General features: G+C 45.7%; 1 protein-coding gene across 1 annotated transcript; it reads right to left on the bottom strand.

Moving 5' to 3' along the window:
* Positions 1 to 9,203: 9,203 nt before the first annotated feature.
* On the bottom strand, positions 9,204 to 11,928 carry Cby3 (chibby family member 3). The gene is made up of 2 exons (XM_090321051.1): positions 11,876 to 11,928; positions 9,204 to 9,842 (listed from the first exon to the last, which is right to left on the bottom strand). Exons 1-2 carry the CDS (start codon positions 11,923 to 11,925, stop codon positions 9,239 to 9,241), a joined length of 654 nt encoding a protein of 217 aa, XP_090177177.1. The 5' UTR covers positions 11,926 to 11,928; the 3' UTR covers positions 9,204 to 9,238.
* Positions 11,929 to 22,204: the final 10,276 nt, after the last annotated feature.

The raw sequence follows: 22,204 nt of genomic DNA, 5'->3' as shown, positions 1-22,204 counted from the left end.
ATTTTGAGTTTGGTGGAGATAAGACTCTCAGAGATTTTCCTGCCTGGACTGATTTCGAGTCATGATCTTACGATCTCAGCCTCTTGAGTAGCTAGGGTTATAGGCGTGAGCCACTGGTACCCAGCTAGGATCTGTTTGTAAGGAAGAGTGCTTGGTGTCTCAGAGACAGATGGAACGGCAGGATCCATGACTGCAAAGAAGCTGGAGGGAATCAATGAAAAGACTCCCAGATCTCAAGCCAGGAGGTCTGTGTCTGGACCTTCAAAAGTTAGAATGGTTTTCTGCACTAACATATGTTCTTTAGGACGTGAGACAATAAGCCCTTAATTTTTCTGGCACTTCTTATTGATGGGGGCAGGGGATTGCTTTAAGTTGGAGCCTTGCTCTACCACACATCTCCAGTATGTTCTTCTTTAGGTTACTTTTCAGATAAATCTCACTATTTGGTCTCAGAGTGTTCTGGAACACTCTTCCACCTACTTGATTCTCTTTCAAAGCCACCTCCCACTTTTTTTTTTTCTTTTAATCTTTTCACTGTTCATGGTGCTTTGCTGGTAATTCCAGCTACTCTGCTTGATGAGATGAAAGGATCACGGATCACTTGGGTCCAGGAATTCCAGGCTAGCTTTCGCAAGGCAGCATAGGGAGACTGCGCTTAGAGGGAATCTTTAAAAACAAAAACATGAGCCGAGCACGGTGCCTCCAGCCTGTAACCCTAGCTACTCAGGAGGCTGAGATCTGAAGATCAAGGTTCAATGCCAACCCGGGCACCAATTAAATTCTAGAGAGTGGGGCTTGGCTCAAGGGTAGGGCAGTAGCCTTGAGCTGAAGAGATCAGGAACAGCACCCAGGCCAAGTTCAAGCCCCATGACCCACAAAATGTTTTTTCTAATTCTTCTCTAAAAAGCTGAATAATCCTACTGAATTACAGAATATACATACCTGTAATCCTAGCTATTCAGGAGGCTAAGATCTGAGGATCTTGGAAGCCAGCCTGAGCATGAACGTCCATGAGACTACTATCTGTAATCACAAAAATAAAATAAGTGGCACTGTGGCTTAAAGTGGTAGAGTGCTAGCCTTAAGTGAAAAAACTCAGGGACAAGCCGGGGTGCGGTGGCTCACACCTGTAATCCTACCTACTCAGGAGGCTGAGATCTGAGGATTAAGGTTCAAAGCCAGCCTGGGCACAAAAGGACCTGAGACTCTTATCTCCAATTAACTTCCAGAAAATGGGAAGTGGGGCTTGGCGAAAGGGTAGGGTGGTAGCCTTGATCTGAAGAACTCAGGGATACCACCCAGCCCCAGGGGTAGGGCGGAAGCCTTCAACTAAAGAGCTCAGAGACAGCGCCCAGGTGGAGTTAAAGCCCCATACCCCACCAAAAAAAAAAAACCCTCAGGGTCAATACCCAAGCCCTGAATTCAAGCCCTACAATGACACACACACACACACACACAAAAGAATTCATACATACAATATAGTATATCCACCTACTGATGTACCTTTCTGTTTTTAGCTATTAAAAATAAAGTTGGTTTAAACATTGGTAATCAACTGAGTCTTCCCTTTTCATACTTTGGGGCACTTGTCTAAGAGTACAACTGCAGAATAATGCAGTGATTCTGTAATTAGTATTTTGAGGACCAACCAAAGGAAATCACCTGATTTGCATTTGTCTTATTTGAGCATCATGAGTGCTTTATTTAAGCTGAGATCTGATGATCAAAAGCCAGCCTGGGCACAAAAGGACCTGAGACTCCTATCTCCAATTAACCTCTAGAAAACTGGGAGTGGGGTTTGGCTCAAGGGTAGAGTGGTAGCCTTGAGCCAAAGAGTTCAGGGACAACGCCCAGGCCAAGTTCAAGCCCCATGACTCACAAAAAAGCAAACTTGACTGTTTTTTGTTGTTGGTGGTGGTGGGTTTGAGGGTTGTTTTTGTAAAATGTACTAAATATTGCAAAATGTTATTTGATATTGTAATATATATATATATATATATATATATATATATATATACTTTAGTATATGAACTCCAAGTAGAAAAACCAACTCACAGCCAGGAACCCATGGCTCCTGCCTGTAATCTTAGCTCATCAAGAGGCTGAGATGGAAAGGATCACAGTTTGCAGCCAACCTGTGCAGAAAAGCCTCTAAGACCTCATTTCCAAAATAACCCACAGGGTCAGACTGGAGATGAAACTCAATAGTAGAGCACCAGCTAAGCAAACTTGAGGCCTTAAATTCAGAATCCAGTACAAAAGAGAGATATCCTGGGCCGGGAGTGTGGCCTAGTGGTAGAGTGCTTGCCTAGCATGCACAAAGACCCAGGTTCGATTCCTTGGTACCACATACATAGAAAAAAAACCAGAAGTGGTGCTGAGGCACCAAGTGGTAGAGCTCTAGCCTTGAGAAAATCCAGGGACAGCGCTCAGGCCCTGAGCTCAAGCCCAGGATTGGCATAAAAATAAAAAATAAATTAAAAAAAAAAAAGAGAGATCCTCAGACCAATGGCTTCTTGTGTATTTAAGGTGATATAGTTGATATCATGATAGGTTCCAATCATGGCAGTCCCCTCATGCAAATGAAGTGTTGGTATTTGCCCAATGATAGCACAGGCCCTGCTAGCATCTTTTATGCAAATGAAGAATTGGGTTTACACCAATCACCGATCTTCTGTTGGGCCACCAGGGGAAGTGCTCCCCCTCCTGGCCTAAGTGGAAATGGCTTGCAGGGTCGTCTGGAATTCACCAAGACTTGTGAAAGCAGTATGTCTGGTGCTAGCTGACTGCTGGAACTGTGCCATCAGGAGCTGGAGCTGTGCTTTGGCAGCAACAGTGGTTATCATGTAACTTCCTCAGATGTCTGTGCAGTGCTCACAGCAGCTCAGGTGTCCGTGCAATGCTGACAGGAGAGGGCAATGTGCCTTCTATCATCAGCCATTCATTCCAGACAGCCAAGGCCCCAGGGAAGTGTCTTCCAGCTGTCAATTAGGGAATCCTATCACTCTAATCCTCAACATCTCACCACATTTAAAAGATGAATAATAGCAGAGGTGCTTATATTACAGGCCATCCCTATCATTCATAGCATTTCAGTAGTTCTCTAACCATGCTTAACTCCTGCCCCAGTGCCCCAGGCAGCAGTGGGTCTCTATCATTTTGCTCATTATCAGAACAGTGAGCAATAATCCAAAACTGCTTAAGCCTGTAACTTTGCAGATGAGCACAATAAAGATAAGCTATTCCTAATATACAGCTAATAAATACATCTCTCCATGCCAGAGCAGGAAGTCACACAGGCTCCTCAGCATGAAAAGAATCCTGCTGGCCTTAAATTGAGGAATCATTCCCACTGTCATAGAAGAAAAGAACTCTGGATTCTCAAAGAAAACTTTGTTCTTTTGCTTGTATAGGTTAAGCATCCTAATTCAAATGTCTGAACTCTGGCTAAGCGCGGGTGGCTTACATTTGTAATCCTAGCTACTCAGGAGGCTGAGATCTGAGGATCACAGTTCAAAGCCAGCCCAGGATGAAAAGTTTGCAAGACTCTTATCTTGGAGAAATTACTCTGAAAAAAGCCAGAAGTGATGCTGTAGTTCAAATGGTAGAACACAAGCCTTGAGCAAAAGAGGCTCAGGGACCATAATCAGGCTCACAGTTCAAGCCCCACAATAGGCAAAAAAAAAAAAAAAAAAAAAAAAATCCCCAGCACAAAATCTGCAGTGTTTCTAGTTTCAAGCATTGTGGATAAGGGATGCTCAATCTGTACCCTAATTTGTTTCAGAAGGGGTGTGTGTGTGTGTGTGTGTGTACATGCATGCACGTGTGCAAGATCATGCCTGCACAGGGGCTTGAACTCAGGGCTTCAGGCTCTCCTTAGCTTTTAGGCTGAAGGCTGTTGCTCCACCATTTGAGCCACATCCAACTTCTGGCTTTTGGGAGGTTAATTGGAGATCAAGAGTCTTATGGATTTTTCCTGACTGAACAAGGCTTTGATCTGCGCTCTTCAAATCTCAGCCTCCTGAGTAGCTAGGATTACAGACCAACGGGGAAAGGAGGAGGGAGAGGAGCAAGGAAGAGAAGGGGAGAAAGAATGGACCCAAACCTCAGAGCAGCCTGGGGTAGCCAGAACAAAACAACCCACCCACCGCTTGCCCTGTTCCAGTGCAAGGAAACGCGAGTGTGAATCTGTAACCAGTAGAGGGTGCCAGATTTCCGCGAGTCGGGACCAGTGAGTCAGGCTCAGAGAAACCCTTTCCTGATTAGTGCCTTCAAAGTGGTTGAAGGATATAATCACCAGTTCCCTTTTGTGACATTGCATCCAGGCATGGTAAGGACTTTGGCTTTCATTTGAAATCTTGCTCTTAAAGTTCCAGCTTTATACATTGATAAGCTTCTGCTGTTTGATCAAGTACACATTCTGTGCTGACTGGCCTGGCTTTTCTTGTAGGCGGTGTGTGCGGTGATCTAGAAAGTTAGAAGCAAAGGCTGGGAGAAGAGTTACTTACCAAGGTGGCCTCCCCAGGAATGGCTACCCAGGCCCAAGCACATTGTAGGGCACTGTATGAAAAGTTGGGTGGCCAAGGCTCATGTCTGTAATCTTAGCTTCTCAGGAGACTGAGAACTGAGGATCATGGAAGTTTATGAGACTTTTTTTTTTTTTGATCAGTCCTGGGGCTTGAACTCAAGGCCTAGGCACTGTCCCTGAAGCTTCTTTTCTCAAGGCTTGCACCCTACCACTTGAACCACAATACCACTTCCAGCTTTCGCTGCTTATGTATTACTGAGGAATTGAACCCAGGGCTTCATGTATGCTAGGCAAGCCACATCCAGCCTATGAGACTCTTCAATTAACTATCAAAAAGCCTGAAGCAGAGCTGTGGTTCAAGTAGTAGAGGACCATTTTTGAGCAAAATAATCTTAAGAGATAGTGCTTAGGCCCTGAGTGCAAGTCCCAGGATTGGCACATTCACACACTCACACATAAATTATTGAATCTTGATTTTGCATTCAAAAAGATAGTAAAATATGGGGCCAGGAGTTTGGCCTAGTGGTTAAAGTGCTTGCCTAGCATGCACGAAGACCCGGGTTCAATTCCTTGGTACCACATACATAGAAAAAAGCTGGAAGTGGTGCTGAGGCTCAAGTGGTAGAGCTCTAGCCTTGAGAAAGTCCAAGGACAGTGCTCAGGCCCTGAGTTCAAGCCCAGGACTGGCAAAAAAAAAAAAAGATAGTAAAATACAAAATACTGTAGTTTTATTCTCTTTTTTATCTATTTTTTTTTTTTTTTGTGGGTCATGGGGCTTAAATTCGGCCTGGGTGATGTCCCTGAGCTCCTCAGCTCAAGGCTACCCCCTACCCCTGGGCCTAGGCATTGTCCCTGAGCTTTTCAGCTACTGCCCCACTTCCCATTTTCTAGAGGTTAATTGGAGATAAGAGTCTTAGGTCCTTTTGTGCTGGGGCTGGCTTTGAACCTTAATCCTCAGGTCTCAGCCTCCTGAGTAGCTAGGATTACAGGCATGAGCCACTGCACCCAACTTCTAGTTTTATTTTTTTATTTTATTTATTTATTTATTTTTTTGCCAGTCCTGGGCTTGAGCTCAGGGCCTGAGCACTGTCCTTGGCCTTTCTCAAGGCTAGAGCTCTACCACTTGAGCCTCGGCATCACTTCTGGCTTTTTTCTATGTATGTGGTACCGAGGAATCGAACCCGGGTCTTCATGCATGCTAGGCAAGCACTTTAACCACTAGGCCAAACTCCCAGTCCCTAGTTTTATTTTTTAAGTGTACTTTTTTCTTTACCTTTAAAAAAAATATCGGGGATGGAATCCAAGATGCTATAAAAGAACAGTTTTCTTTGATGCAAGCACTTTGCCACTGAGCTAACATTCCCCAGCCCTCAATACAGATTTTAGTTATAATGAACATAAGGGTCACAGACTTGTCTGCATGAGCTGTTTTTTGTTTTTGTTTTTGTTTTTGCCAGTCCTGCTCAGGGCCTGAGCATTGTCCTTGGATTTTTCTCAAGGCTACAACTCTACTAGTTGAACCTCAGCACCACTTCTAGCTTTTTGTAAGTATGTGGTACCAAGGAATCGAACCTGGGTCTTCATGCATGCTAGGCAAGCACTCTACCACTAGGCCAAACTCCTGGCCCCATGAGCTGGTTTTGAACCAACATCCTTAGGTCTCATCAGCCTGCTGATCAGCTGAGATTACAGGCTAGAAACATTGGTACTCAGATACTGATTTGTATCTAATCATTTTTCTTTATTTTAGATTGTTTTTTTTCTTCTTGGTTTACTCTGTTATTTCTAGTTTTCTAACACTATAATCTTTGTATATTTGGGATAAATTCAGCATGGGCATGACCACTGCAGTTTTAAGGCATGATGGAATTTGGTTTGCAAATAATTGGTAGGAATGTCACATTCCTTCTTTGCTACTGAATTCCAATTCAATTGCTATTTTACTCTCTGAGATGGACCTGATGAGATATTATTACCTGGCTTGGCCACCAAAGCTCACTGGACAGCACTGACTAATGTTCTTTATTCTGTGGGAGAATTTGTTCTCCATGGTTGGAATAATCTGTCCCTTCATATTTAGTAGAATTTTCCTAAGAAACACTTGGGTCTAGGGCTTGAACTCAAGAGATAGGCTCTATCCCTGAGCTGTTTTTTTGTTTTTTTCTTTTGTCAGTCCTGGGGCTTGAACAGAGGGCCTGAGCACTGTCCTTGGGCTTTATCAAGGATAGTGCTCTACCACTTGAGCCACAGCTTTTCCTATGTATGTGGTACTGAGGAATCGAACCAGGGTCTTTGTGCATGCTAGGCAAGCACTCTACCACTAGGCCAAACTCCCAGCCCATCCCTGTTTTGTTTTTTGTTTTTGTTTTTTCCTCTAGGATAGTGCTCTATCCTTAAGCCACAGTTTGACTTCCAATTTTTTTTTCCTGATGATTAGAGATGAGTCTCAGGGATGTTTCTTGTCCAAGCTGGCTTTGAACAGTGATGCTCAGATCTCACCCTCCTGAATAGCTAGTGTTCTGGGCATGAAGCACTAGCAGAAAACTCCATGAAACTCTAATCTCCAATTGACACCAAAAATCTGGAAGTGGAGGTATGGCTCAAGTGGTAGAGTGCTGACTTTGAGCAAAAGAAGATCAGGGATAGTGCCAAGGCCCTGAGTTCAAGCCCCAGGAATGGGAGAGAAAAAAGAGGGAGGTAGAAGAAAATATTAACTATGTGCAAAATTAAAATAGTGTACTGTATCACTCAGCTTCAACAATAAACAACTTATGACCAAATCTTTTCCATCTTCACACTTATCTATTTTCCCTACCTATGTTCTAGACTGTTTCAAAACAAATCTAAATATATGCATCACTTTAGTTGTAAATATTCTGGCAGTATCTCTAGAAGATAAGGATTTTAAAAAGCATAAAGACCTAACTCTAGGCCAGGGCTAGTAGAATGCGCCTGTAAGCTCAGCTACTTGAGGAATGGATATCAAAAGAATAGTGATTCAATCCTCGAATAGCTAGGAGAATAGCTCGGATTACAGAATAGCTGGAGAATAGCTAGGATTACAGGTGTGAGACACCCAGAACCAGCAGTTTCAATGTACATTTCTGGGTCAGACGAATCCATCTGTATGAAATGCTGCACTGTTTCAGCAGCTCAGTGAAACTCTCAGAGCTTAAAAGTCACCCTGGCTCTGGGGACACTTCCACATCTGTTTTCTCTTCAGATGGAGGCCAGCTGTCTCCTCCCCTGCACTGGCTACGTTCCTAAGGACTCCTGGTAAGTGATGTCAGGCTCCACAGACTCATGATCACTTTCACTGAAGCGCCATGGGTTGACCTGACAGAGTGTATCCTAGCCAAGCCACTTACAGCTGAGCCATCTGGACCATTGGCCCTGGCTTCCAGAACATACCTGTGGGCACTGGGCACGTCCACTTGGCATCACAAATGCCAGGTGGCTCAGCTTCTAGAAATAAATTCCCAAGAGCCATTTTTTATTTTTAAAGGAAATTTTATTTCACAGCATTTATAACAATGAGTTCTTCCATCTGACGATAAATACATTACTAAAATAGAAAAGCAGTGCTTAAAAGAACTGTAAGCCTGGCACTGGTGACTCACACCTGGAATCCTAGCTACTCAGGAGGTTGAGATCTGAGGAGTGTGGTTCAAAGCCAGCCAAGGCAAGAAAAGTCCTTGAGACTTGTCTCCAATTAACCATTAGAAAACCAAAAGTAGTTCTGCGTCTCACTCTGAACAGTTTTAACCTTCGGGAACAGTACCCAGGCCCAGAGTTCAAGCCCTAGAACCAGCCAAAAATAAAAACAAAACTGACTGTGAAGACTGTAATGGTGTCTTGTTAATTTAGTACATGAACAGTGGCTTCGTGTAGTCCCTGCTTTTTTCCTAAATGCAAAGTCAACATGAACTCCTCTGCAGGTAACCTTAGAAAAAAACGGTCCTAGCCCTGCAGGATTTACAACACACATACCTGTGAATGTGTGCGTGAACTATGGGGCCTGGGTATTGTCAGGCCCTTTGCTTTTCCCCTCAAGGTTGGAATTCTACCACTTGAACCAGAGCTCCAGTTCAGGCTTTTTAGTGGATACATGGAGATGGGGGGGGGTCATGGACTTTTTCCTGCCCAGGCTGGCTTGGAGTCCCTGTGATCCCCAGATCTTAGCCTCCAGACTAAGATTACCGGTGTGAGGCACAGCACCCAGCAACAGTCTCTAGAAGCTTCACTGGAGGCTGGAAAAGAACTCCCAGGAGTCTGAAACTCTTAAGGCTGTAACCCTCCAGGCAAAAGAGGCCCCCGACCCTGCCCACTTCATCCTCCTAAGTGCCCCAGGCTTCTCTGCAACCAGGCCTTCCGCCCAGGTAATAGCATGCTAGTAGCCATCTGCCCCATGCCTGGCATGCATGCCAGGCTCCCGTGGAGGGTGGCAGGTGCACGCACGCGCACACACACACACACACACACACACACACACACACACACACACACACACGACGCCCCCCCTCCCCGTCCGGATCCAGATTCAGCATCACCAGCCCAGAGCGTGCTGCATCCAGGACCAGCCTAGACCCCTGGCAGAGCAGGCAGCCCGCCCCTCACCCGCATGCGCAGTTGCAGTCTAGACGTTCCCCCCCGGGGGGGGGTGCGAGGGTCGAAGTGCGCATGCGCCGCCTCCGGGGGCTTTTTATTACGTCACCGCGACTCCAGCGCGCGCGGCTGGATCATGAGCACGCCGTTGGCGTTTTCGCGCTTGCGCATCTTCCTCTGCCAGGCGCGCGCGGCGGCGGCGGGGCTGACGTCGGGGTCGAGCTTCTTCTCCAGCAGGTGCATGCGCGCCGTGGTCTCAGTCAGCATGTCCATGAGCAGTTCCTGCTGCAGCTTCAGGTAGTTGTTTTCCTCCAACAGCACCTGACTCTTGGTGCGCTGCACCTGCGCCGCCGGCTTCCAGTTGGAGAGGGGCGGCGTCGGCGGCAGCGGCGGCCGCCGCGGCTGGGTCAGCTGACCTTCGGCGGCCCAGCGGCCCCCGCGGAACACGAACGCCTCGTCGCTGAGGCGCGTGCGCGGCGCGCCGTAACTCAGGCCCAGCTCGGCCTGGCGCGTGCGGTGGTCCAGCAAATAGAAGGTGGACATGGACGAGATGCGGCGCAGCGGCGGCCGTCGCGGCGAGAAACGACGCGAGAAGTGATCCGCCCAGAACTGCCGCAGCTGTTCCCACAGGCGGCCGGCGGCTTGGCTCCAAGCCAGGCATTCGAAGGCCTCCAGGGCGAGGGATGATGGGTCGGGCCTCGTGGGGGAGCTGTGGAAGGGAAGGGAGGCGGGGAGCGGGGGTGGGGGGGAGTCACAAAAGGCTGCACTCTCACTCTGGTGTGCCAGTGGCACTGCTAAGGAGCAGAATGGCCCTGGGTCAGCAGCCTGATTCACCCTTCGCAAACCAAGGCCTGGGTTAAGGCCCAACCCAAGACGCACAAGCTTGTCCACAGACCAGGCCCTGGGTACAGGTGAAATCCACAGAGGACTAAGGCCGGTGGTGCACCCCCTGTGGTCCTAGCGACTCCGGAGGTTGAGATCTGTGGAGCGCACTTGGAAGCCAGCCGCTCAGGCAGGCAATGCCATGAGAGTCCTACCTTCATTTAACCAGCAAAAGGCGGAAAAAGTGGAAGCTGTGGCCCAAATGGTACAGCGTCAGCCTTGGGTCAAACCACCTACAAGACAGCCAAGACCCTGAGTTCACAAAATCTCAATACCAGTCCCGGAAAAAAAATAAAAGAGCCAGGTACAGATGGTTCAAGTCTGTAATCCTAGCTAATCAGAAGGCTGAGATCCGAGGAGAACAGTTTGCCTGGGCAGGAAAATCCGTGAAACTTATGTGCTTTTATCGCAGAAAAAAAAGCCAGAAAGTGGAGCTGTAGCTCAACTGGTAGGGCACTAGACTTGAGCCAAAGGAATAGATACCCAGGCCCAATATTCAAATCCCAGGACTTGGAAGGGAAAAAAAAAAAAAGACGAGTCAAGGTTAGACTCACAGGTGACAAGAACAAGTAGTACCTGTACTGTGATTACATCACGAGTAGTTTGTGAGCTCGGTAGAAAATGACATGATTTATAAGGAAGAAATAAAGTTCAATGCTGGATGCTGGTGGCTCACACGTGTAATTCTAGCAATTCAGGAGGCTAAGATTTGAGGAGGGTAGTTCAAAGTCAGCCTGAGCAGTAAAGTCTGTGAGATTCTTAACTCCAATAAACAAAAAGCCAGAAGTGGATCTGTAGCTCAAGTGATGAGAGTGCTAGCCTTGAATAAAAAGAAGCACAAGGACAGGACAATACCCAGGTCCTGAGTTCAAGGCGTAGGACCAGCAATAAATAAAGTTAAAAAAAAAAGACTAGGATTGCTGCTGTCCTTGCACAGGGTCTTGGGTGAGGAAGGACCAGTAATAGAGACAAGTAGATTCTTCAACTGCAATGGGAATGGGTAAGGAAGAGCAGATGAGGGTGAGTATTCCACATATGTGGAAGAATTTGAGTAAAATTGGTTCAGGGATTAATTAGCACAAGAGGAAGCTGGAAGAAAGGACCTGGGGACCTTGTGTTCTGTCTCGAGCCATGCTCCAACACTGGCACCTTAATGTTCAAACAGGCAAGCTCAGCTGGTTAGTCTTCATTCCACTGGGCCTCCCTGAAGTCAAGGTTAGATAGGGAAGCTGCAGAGTATTGTGGGATGTTAAGTGTAGCCAACACTGTGATTGCTCCCACCATTCAATTGACAACTTTGAACCTGAAGTTGACCCTTGGTAGGCCCTGATCTGAACAGCACAACCGGTTCTTGACTTCAAGGATATTCCTGGTGCATCTGAGAAGACAGATGCAGTGAGCTCCAGGGGCATGTACCTTTGCCTAGGCTTTTGGATTGCTTAGGGTTCTGGGAAACTAGTGCTGTGTACACTAAATTTAACTTTTTTCAAGCAGACCACACCCTCAAGAGATCTAAGGTCCAGATAACAGACATGTTTCTTTCTTTCTGTTGGTCTATATAAACTCCTTTTAGTAAGGACTGCTTCAATTGTATGAGAATAGGAGCTCTATGATGTACTGTTTTCAGTTCTGCCCAGGGAGAATGAAAAGAGAAATAATGGTCAAGGTTACCTCCACTGTATGCTCATTAATTCAACACACACTCCTCACAGCTGGGCAGAGGCTGGATCATACTCTCCCAGCCACCCCATCTAGTTCAGGGGACTAGATTCCCATCTCTGGAATCCCTCATTCAGTCTATCCTCAAAGTCGCAAGACCCCGAGAACCCTTCCCCAACATCTACAGCTTGTGTGCCTCACCTGGAAGATGGGTTGGAGGTGCCAAGCTGCTGTTCCAGGTTTGGCCACATCTCTGAACTACTCAGCTCCTGTGTACTAGCTATGACTCACAATGCCTCCAGCCCAACCCAGGACACCCCAGGAGAAAAGAGCTGTTGACAGTCCAGTGATGAAAAAAGAAAACATGGACCCTTGGCTCACCCCTGCCTTCATGTAATGAATTTATTCAGCACTTACTTGTGTTCTGTGTTCTGATCATTATTCTAGGGAATTTAAAATAGTCCCTCATTAAACTTCTTTTTTTTTTTTTTTGGTGGGGGAGAGCTGGGGGTGAGGGAAAACTGTACTACATTGCCCAGGCTCACCCCAGTGCCTGGGCCTAAGTAATCTTCCTGCCTCAGCCTTTTAAACAGCTGGGGCTACGGACTTGTTCCTCTGTGCCTGGCTAAATAGGTATTTCTTGGCTGGAAAGTAGGCGTGGGGAATAGTCATAAGCAGTCTAAGACATGAATATATTCTAGAGGACTGGTTTGGTTTAGATATGAAGATATGATTTGTGTGTTGGAAGCTCAGTGCTCTTTTTGGTAATGAAAACTTTTTGTGGGTTTTTTTTTTTTGTGTGTGTGTGTGCTGGAATTGAATCCAAGACCTTGTACATGTTAAGTCCATGCTCTTCGGAGTAGTGGAAGGCACTGAGAACCTTGGGAATACTGTCTTCAAGACTAGATTGATGCTGATCTGAAGTATGGGTTAGTTCTTGCAAGTCTAGAGTGCTACTCGATGATACAGCACTTGCCTACTGTGCATGAGGCCCTGGATTTCAGCCCAAAGATCCTCCTGGGCTCTAGATTCCTTTTGTGTCATGTGATTGCTCCCTCCTACATGCACTCCCACCATTAAGGCTATCTTTTATGTTGTGATACATCCAGAAAGGGCTCAGTCAGCAGAGCCAGCAGATACTGGAACCACGCTCTTGGACTTCCAACACTGTGTTCAATAAACCTCTTTGCTTTATTTTTATTTTCTTGTAGCAACAGAAAATGGAATTAACAAGGCAGTGCTTCATGAAGCTGATATGGGATGTCATGAGTGCGTTCCCCATAAGCACAGCTTATGATGAAAGTTTTGGTTCAGGAGAGTTATGAAGCTGGGTGCTGGTAGCTCATGCCTGAAATCCTAGCTACTCAGGAGTCTGAGATCTGAGGATTGCTGTTCAAAGCCAGCCCAGGCAGGAAATTTCATGAGTCTCTTACCTCCAGTTGAGCTATCATTCAAGTGATACAGTATCAGCCTTGAGCAAAACAGCTATAGGACAGAGCCCAGGCCCTGAGTTCAAAACAGCTGCAGGACAGAGCCCAGAGCCCAGGCCCTGAGTTCAACGTCCAAGCCAAAAAATAAAAAAAAAAGTTAGAAATGGAGTGCTTTCACAAGTGGGAGGGGCAGGGGAAAAACTTGAGAGTGTGAGTGTGGTCTTAGTATGAACTATCTTATTTGATTTGATAGCACAAATTGCAGCCCAGAGTTTGGACTCCTTAAGAAAAGGAAGTTTTTGTAGCCTTGCTCTTTTTTTGCGGGGGTGGGGGGAGGTCATGTGGCTTGAACTTGGCCTGGGTGCTGTCCCTGAGCTCTTCCCCACTTCCTGCTTTCTAGATGTTAAATTGGAGATAAGAGTCTCAGGTCCTTTTGTGCCCAGGCTGGCTTTGAACCTTGATCCTCAGATCTCAGCCTGCTGAGTAGCTAGGATTACAGGTGTGAGCCACCATGCCCGGCTGTAGCCTCACTCTTCTTTAGAGCCCCACATTTCAGCCAGTGCATGGTGAGGGCAGGTGTGAGTTGTTACTCCACAAAGCTTGGTTGGGGCGAGTGTACCAGTAGTAATAAAGATTTGGGTGGAGCTCAAACAGCACAGAGGAAGGAGGAAGAGAAGGGAATTTTAAAATGCAAGGAAGTTACCAAGTGGGTCTGGGTTTCTAGTTGTGGTAGAAAATAAAGCAGGCAGATTTGAGACAAGGTGAGGGGTAGGAATTAATTTAGACAAGGTACTCAGAAAAGACACTTTACCACAGACTCCAGCCTGTTGAAGATCTGGAGTCTAGAGGCAGAAAGGAGCTGTACACGGAAGGACAAGCGTCATGTTTGGGGATGGTGGAAGGAAATGAAGTCAGTCCTACTTGCCAAGCCCACTCAGGACTGCCATCACCTCTGCTTGTCATGTCTGACCTCAGGGGCCTCTACCCCGGGGCTTCCTAGTTAATCTGCCTTTCTTCATGGCCTGACCCAAGCTCCAGAGAAGCTCCCAAGGCCCTGAGACCACATAGAAGTAACCAGCACCACTTTCTGGGAATTTTTTCCTTCAATAGTTTTTCTTTTGTCTGCAGTGTGGACTTCCTAGCTTGCCAAGTGTGGCCTTGAACTCCTTAGCTCAAGGGGTGGGCCTGCCAGCCTACTGAGTAGCTGGGACTACAAGTATGCACTTCACCCGACTTACTAATACTTTTATTGAGGTATAATCAATATAATAAACCTCGTATCTCTAATGATATGCTTTGATAATGTTATATGATATTACCTCCAATATCAATATCCCAATGAAGATATCCATTATCCCCAAAAGTTCCTATACTTGCAAGCAATTGTATTCTCAGCAGTTTTACATAAATTGAATTATTTCTATGTGTTCTTTGGCTAAGTAACTTTGGCTTCTTGCAGCATCATTATTTTGAAATTTATACGTTTCACATTTATACACAATTTGGTTTCCAGTTCAAGATCAACTGCAGTTCAAGCAACTAAGGACAAGTCTGTACAAGTCTTTGAGAGGATGTATGATTTTTTTTTTTGTTTCTTGTTTTTTCTTTTTCTTTTTTTTTCCAGTCCTGGGCTTGGGCTCAGGGCTTCAGCACTGTCGTCCTTGGACTTTCTCAAGGCTAGAGCTCTACCACTTGAGCCTCAGCACCACTTCCAGCTTTTTGCTATGTATGTGGTACCGAGGAATTGAACCTAGGTCTTCATGCATGCTAGGCAAGCACTCTACCACTAGGCCAAACTCCCGGCCCTGTTTCTTGTTTTTTCTTTTGTTTTCAGTTGCGCCTCTATTTACGTATGTAGCCCAGACTGTCCTTGAATGTGAGGTCTTCTAGCCTTCACTTCACAAATACTGGGATTATGGGCATGCATCACCATGCCCAGCTTGGATATGTGCTTTCATTTCTCTTGAATTTATTCCTGGGAGTGGAATGCCTGGGTCACAGGGCAGGAATATGTTTATCTTTTTATGAAGCTGCCCAACCTTTCTCCAAACTGGTTGTACCACATCCTCTACGACAGTGAAAGTTTCTGTTCCTCTACATCCTAGCCAATATTTGGTATGGTAAAACCTTTTTGAGTCACTGTCATTGCATGTCTAAATCTAGCTTTAATTTGCATTTCTCCAGCAGCAATGTTGAACTTTTTTTTGGTCAGTTATGGGACTTGAACTCTGGACCTGGGTGCTGTCCCTGAGCTCTTCAGCTCAAGGTTAGTTCTCTACCACTTTGAGCCATAGTGCCTTCCAGTTTTCTGGTGATTAATTGGAGATAAGAGTCTTATGAACTTTCATGCCTGGCCTGGTTTTGAATCTTGATCCTCAGATCTCAGCTTCTTGAGTAGCTAGGATTACAAATGAGTATCTTTTTATTGTGTGTGGTATACACTTAGGGGAAGCGGTTGTTTGAAGTCTTTTGTATGTTTTTAAAAATTGGATCAATTTTACAATGCTAGTTAAAAGTTCATTGACAGGTGTATTTTGCAAGTATTTCCTCTCAGGCCGTGACTTGTCTTTTCAAGTAAAAGTTTGTAGTTTTTTTAAAAAAAAATTCTGATGCCAAAAAAAAAGTATCCTGATACCATCCAATTTGTCATTTTTTTGTTTCATACTTAATGTTTTTGTGTCATTTAAAAACTCTCTGCTGAAACCAAGGTTATTAGGATCTTTTTTGCTTTTCTAGAAAATGTACAGTAGTATTTACTTTTAGTCTGTGCCCCATTTTTTACTTAATTTTTATTTATGAGGAGGTTTTTTTTTGTTACGAATTTTCCTTTTTCTGCATGACTTAACACTATTTATAGAACATATCTTGCCAGGCCCCAGTGGCTCACACCTGTAATACTAGCTACTCAGGAGGCTACGATCTGAGGAGGGCAAGGTTCAAAGCCAGACATTCCAGTTAATCACAGAAAGGCAGAATGTAGTGCTGTGGTAGAATGCTAGCCTTGAGCAAAAAGGAGCTCAGAGACAGCACCCTGGCCCAAAGTTCAAGCCCTAGGACTGGTTAAAAAAAATCTTGTTGGTCTATATGTGTGGTTCTGCTTTTGTGTGCTTGCACCCCCCCCTTTCTCTCTCTCTTTCTACCCCCCATGTAAAGAAGTATTTATTATCTCCCATTTTCTCTGTACAAGAATCAAGATGTGCTTTGTAGGTCTTCTGGCTCTATGTCTTTGCAGGCTGCAGTGATGATGTTAGTTAGCAGTGTGGTCTCGTCCCAAGGCCTGAGAAGGTTCTAGGTCTCTATTTCTTCGGTCAGCTTTTTGTGAGCTTATCTGAGTGCCTCCATTCTTTACTGACAGTGCCTTCTCTAGAGTACAACTTCAGAGTCCAGTTGCTTGTGTGCTTTACCCACTCAGATGCTGTGAAGAATAAATAAAATGATAAATCCTGAGCTCCATGTTGATTAACAGTTGTTCAATATGTGTGTAAGAGTTGTGTTTCACACAACTGTAATCTCAGGTACTCGGGAGGAAAAGGCAGGAGGATCTTGACTTCAAGACTAGTTTGGCCAAAATTAGCCAGATCAGCTTGACATGCTACATTCCAGTGTTGGCTGGATCCTTTGTTTTTGTCTGGTTGAGACAGACTATCAAGGTATCGAGAACCTGAAGGTAGAGGAGGCTGCTTTCCTCATGACAGGAAACCACTACCTCTCTCCCTCCCTTTCTCTCTGTCCCCCCTTTCCCCCCCCCAGTCCTGGGCCTTGAACTCAGAGCCTCAGCACTGTCTTGGAGGCTCTTTTTGTTCCAGGATAATACTCTTCCACTTGAGCCACAGCTACTTCTGGCTTTTTAAAGGGGTTTATTGGAGATAAGACTTTCACAGTGTTTCCTGCCCGAACTAACTGTGCTTCTGTGATCCTAAGATTGCAGCCTCTTGAATAGCTAGGATTATAGGAGTGTGCCACCAGCATCTGGTTTGGGATTTACTTTATGCTTAATACATTTATTATGGAGGCTGGGAATGTGGCTTAGTGGTAGAGTGCTTGCCTAGCATGCAAGAAGCCCTGAGTTTGATTCCTCAGTTCCACATATACAGAAAAAAACTGGAAGTGACACTATGACTCAAGTGGTAGAGCACTAGCCTTGAGCAAAAGGAAGCTCAGGGAGCCATCTCAAACCATGAGTTCAAAGCCCAGGACTGACCAAAAAAATTATGGATTTATGTTTACAGGAGAGCTGTAAATGGATGAATTTATGGTAGTTTTCTGTGTATACACATTTAAATTAGGTGGTGTGGTGGTTTATTCTTTAGCTTCAAATGCTTGGTTTATTACACATGATTTTTTTTTTACACAGGTGCCTGCTTTCATTTCATGAAAGCCTGAGGCAATCTGCAGAACTGTGTCCTGGGCTTTTGATTTCAAAATAAGATCTGGACCGTTGTCTCAAATTGTGAAAGCCTGCTTTTCTTTTGAACTTCTTATTCTGTTGAAACCTTTAAAAAGCTGTTAACTTAAAAATGAAGAAAGAATGCCTACGTATGCATGATCCAGATTCACTCCTGTCCAGCATTGCATCCATCCTATTTTACCTTATTTCTGAACCATTTATGTGCATTGCAGCTCTTTACCCCTAAAAGTCCTCTGTGCTTGTACTCAGGGCCTGGTCATTGTCCCTGAGTGCTCGCGCTCACTCTCTCTCTCTCTCTCTCTCTCTCTCTCTCTCTCTCTCTCTCTCTCTCTCTCTCTCTGTTCCTCCCTCCTTCCCTCTCTCTCTTTTGTGGGTCATGGGGCTTGAACTTGGCCTGGGTGCTGTCCCTGAGCTCTTCAGCTCAAGGCTTCTGTCCTACCCTTGAGCCAAGCCCTACTTCCCGTTTTCTAGAGAATAATTGGAGGTAAGAGTCTCAGGTCCTTTTGTGCCCAGGTTGGCTTTGAACCTTGAGCCTCAGATCTCAGCCTCCTGAGTAGTTAGGATTACCGGCATGAGCCACTGCGCCCAGCTCTCTCTAGGTCTTTTTGTCATTAATGGGGCTTGAACTCTGGGCCTGAACTGTCCTTAAGCTCTTTAGCTCAACACTAGGTTGCTCTACCACTTTGAGCCACTATGCCACTTCCAGTTTCCTGGTGGCTAGATGGAGATAAAGAGTCTCATAAACTTTCCTGCCTGTGCTGGCTTTGAACCATGATCCCCAGATCTCAGCCTCCTGACTAGCTAAGATTATATGCATGAGTCACCAGAGCCTCTGGCTACAGCCCTGGTTTTTGCTGGTTATTTTGGAAATAAAGTCTAGGGAACTTTTCTCAATCTGGCCATAAAATGCAAACTTGAGCCACACTTCAGTTCTGACTTTTTGATAGTTAACTGGAAGCATAAACACTGAGGTACAATTGCGCTACATAAATGGTTCTTATTTGTGCAAGCTAACAGCCACACCGTCTGGCCAACACAAACTGTGACATAGAGTGATTTATTCAGTTAGTTGGTTGTGAGGCTTGAACTCTGGCCTGGGCCCTGTCCTGGAACTCTTTAGCTCAAGGCTGCTGCCCTACTCCTGGAGCCACAGCGCTGTTTCCCGTTTTCTAGTGGTTTATTGGAGATGAGAGTCTCACAGACTTTAGTGCCTAGGCTGGCTTTGATCCTTGACCCTCAGATCTCAGCCTCCTGAGTAGTTAGGAGTATAGGTGTGAGTACGCCTATACAGAGTGATTTATGTGAATAAAAGAGTAACACTTCTGAATTTACCAAAATAAATCAGGAAACATGGTCTCATTTCCCTATGGAAAGCATCCCATGTTGGGTGCAGGTAACATACATAATCCTAGCTACTGAGAGCATCTCAGTTCAAGGCCAGCTTCAGCAGGAATGTTTGTGACTGTCTCAAAAAGAGTAATAAAAGAGGGTTGGAGCCAGGGTTCAAATGGAAAAATGCCCTGAGTTAAAACTACAATTACAAAAACAAAACAAAGCACATAAATTTATCCAACACACCAGACCCAGGGACTCCCAAGGACGATTCAACCCCTCACCTTAATCAAATAAAAGGAGGGGCACCTAATACTCAGGGTAGGGTGACACCCAGAACCATGTGGTGCAGCCTCATGGAACAACAGGTAACCACAGAATTCTGTTCCCTCCCTGGCAGCTCGACTGGGTTTCCCTGCTGGAGATGACCCATCAGGCTTAGCAGGTAAGCCTGAAACCAACTCTTACCTTTAGAGACCTCTGAGCCACAACAGCTCTGTGACTGGGTTAATATCTAACCACCTGCTGTGATGCTCTGTGCCTTTATACCAGTTCTGCTCTTGCCTTTAGCAAGGTACCTTTGAGCCCTAGAGCAACTTTAACCCTTTAGCCCTTCTCCTGTAAGTCATTATGAAATGGAAAGCGTGCTGTTGTGAATTAATACGATTAAGGTTAGAATAAAACTATTTGCTAATGGCCGAGCGCTCAGTGAAATTAGTAGAATGTCATGACACAACTGGGCTGGGAATGTGGCTTACAGGTAGAGTGCTTGCTCTGGGTTCAGTTCCTCTGTACCACATACACAAAAAAGCCAGAAGTGGTGCTGTGGTTCAAGTGGTAGGGCACTATCCTTGAGCAAAAGAAGCTCAGGGATAATGCCCAAGCCCTGAGATCAAGGACTGGCAAAAATAAAACTTTCCTCAAACACATTAGCTTCAAGTACATAGAAAAGCTCATTTGGCCATAGGCTGGGCTTGAAGAACTAGCATATAAAAAGAGAGCTGACAGGCATACCACACCATATAGGATAATGAAGGCTGGGGGCTGACAGTATAGCTTAGTGGCAGACTGCTTGCCTTGCAGGTCCAAGGCCCCATTGACCCCCAGCACTGAAAATCAAAAGTGGGTAGACATGCCTAGTGGAGAGAATGTAGGGATTAGGGGTCAGGTGTCTCTGAAAGGAAAGAACAGTCTTCATTGCAATTCCCAGTTTAGGATGGCATAAGCCATCCGAGATGCCTGCCCCGCCCCCTTCAGGCTCACTCATGAAGCTAGAACTCAGGGCCTTAGAGCTTAGAGCTCTTTTGATCAAGGATAGCACTCTACCACTTTGAGCCTCAGCTCCACTTCTGTTTTCTGGTGGTTAATTGGAGATAAGAGTCTCACAGACTTCCTGGCCTGGGCTGGCTTCCAACCAGGATCATAAAATCTCAGCCTCCTGAATAGCTAGGATTATAGATATGAGCCACCAGCACCCATCATCTTTGGGTTCTTTAGTATCTCGATATACTTCGAAATTAGCTTCAGTGGATTTTGTCCCTTATAACCCCAAACAACACCCAATTTAAAAGCAAAGAAGCCTGGGAAAAATTTGTAGTAACACTAATATCCTAATTTTTTTTTTTTGCAGGGGGGGGGGACCAGTGCTGGAGCTTGAACTTAGGGCCTGGGCACTGTTCCTGAGTTTCTTTTTTTGTTCAAGGCTACCACTCCACCACTTGAACCATAACCCTACTTCTGGCTTTCTTTGTGTGTGTGGTACTGAGGAATCCAACCCAGGTCTTCATGTACGCTAGGCCAACACCCTACCCTTAAGCCACATTCCCAGCTCCTGGCCTCAATCTTCTGGGTTCAAAAAACAACAACAACAACAACAAAAACATCTACCTCAGTCTCCTGAGTAATTGGAAATAGGTCTGGCTTCAGAAGTAGGCTCTCAACATCCCTCCCCAGAAAAATGGGAAAAGCTCCCCTTCTGTCCCAAGTGGCAGACAAGACTAGAGGTAGCTGGCTCTTGGTTGCAGACACTATTCCCCCTTCATTCTCGTTTTTCTCTTGCATTCAAAACCCCGAGTTCTCCACACAAGAGAGGAGAGACTCGGAAGTCCAAACCCTGGACAACTTCCTTTTTTCTGCGGTTTTCAGTATATTGAAAAAAAAAAACGGTTATAAAAATAGTGGCAATACAAAACTCCCAAGGAAATTCAAAATGAAACCGGTACTGGATGGAATTTTATTTCCTACTCCATGAGTTGTGTTAATTCTATTCAGTAGACCTAATGCTTGAAAACACGGAATGTCTAATAAATTACTTTCATGCTCAGCATTTCAGATTTTTTTTGTATTCCAGAACAGCTCGGTATTATTTGTTACTGTAAGGAAGCTTAACAGCATTGTGACTTAAGGTTCAGTTTTTAAGAGGTTTATTTGATTTTAATTCATGAAATTGATAGATAATCCATTGCCTTTATTTTTCTAATTAAAATATTCCTAAATACCTAGAACATATAAAATATTCCTCACTCGCTGTGCCTAACATTGGTTTTGTTTGAAGTTAAAAATGAATCTGTTGACAACCATCTGCAGATTAAGCGGAGTAGCTTGGTAGTGATCTGATCTACCTGTAAATTAGGAAAAAATGGGGAAAAGATGGTGGCAATATTCTGAATCTTGGCAGGGCCTGTGGTTCTTTCAGGCCAGTCAAGCAGGTTAGGTCTCCTCCTCCGGCAGGGAACATCCCACCTAGAAAATGGAACTCATCTTAGGTTATATATCTATATCTCTACATATATATATATATATATATATATATTTTTTTTTTTTTTTTCTGGTTCTTGGTTTACGTTAGGTAAGGAAGGGCTGCGGGGCTCCTGGGCAATGACTCTGCAGGAAGGGTGGAGCCCGCTTTCCAGGCGCCGTCCCGGCCCAGCACGCCGCGGGGGGGATCCGCTCGTTACCCTGGGACGCGACGACCCTCCCGGGTCCCATTCGACCGGGCGCACCCTTCCATCGAAGGGCGGCAGAGGCCAGCGCCGGCTTCAGACGTTTGGATCAGCAGGGAAAGCCGGGGAGTGGGGTGGGGGTGGAAGAGACATTGGGCGGGGCGCCCACTGAGGCACCGGGGCAAACGTGGGCGCGCAAACGCCGGCCCCGCCCCCGGACGCGCGATTCCCCCCCCCACACACCCGATGGCGTCCCTCCCCCCCATCGCCTGCAGCCCAACCAACAGCCACTTCCTGCCTCCCTCTCGACCAATCCGCGGGCTCCACGAAGAATAGCCCTAGGGGGCGTCTGGGAAGGTACGTTGAGCGATAGCCGTCGGGGCCAATCGAGTCTCAGGTCTTGCGCCGGTGGGCGGGA

This window comes from Megascapheus bottae, chromosome 29 (genome assembly GCF_031878675.1).
Source record: "Megascapheus bottae isolate mThoBot1 chromosome 29, mThoBot2.hap1, whole genome shotgun sequence".
NCBI lineage: Eukaryota > Metazoa > Chordata > Mammalia > Rodentia > Geomyidae > Megascapheus > Megascapheus bottae.
The sequence above is the reverse complement of the archived record's forward strand: the minus strand, read 5'-3'. Positions and strand labels throughout refer to the sequence as shown.

Bases quoted from the DNA above. Each gene is read 5' to 3' on its own strand.
- Cby3 (XM_090321051.1), bottom strand. From the start codon at position 11,925: ATGTGGCCAAACCTGGAACAGCAGCTTGGCACCTCCAACCCATCTTCC. The intron at 9,843-11,875 runs GTGAGGCACACA...TCCCTTCCACAG, and splicing joins ACCTCCAACCCATCTTCCAG to CTCCCCCACGAGGCCCGACC.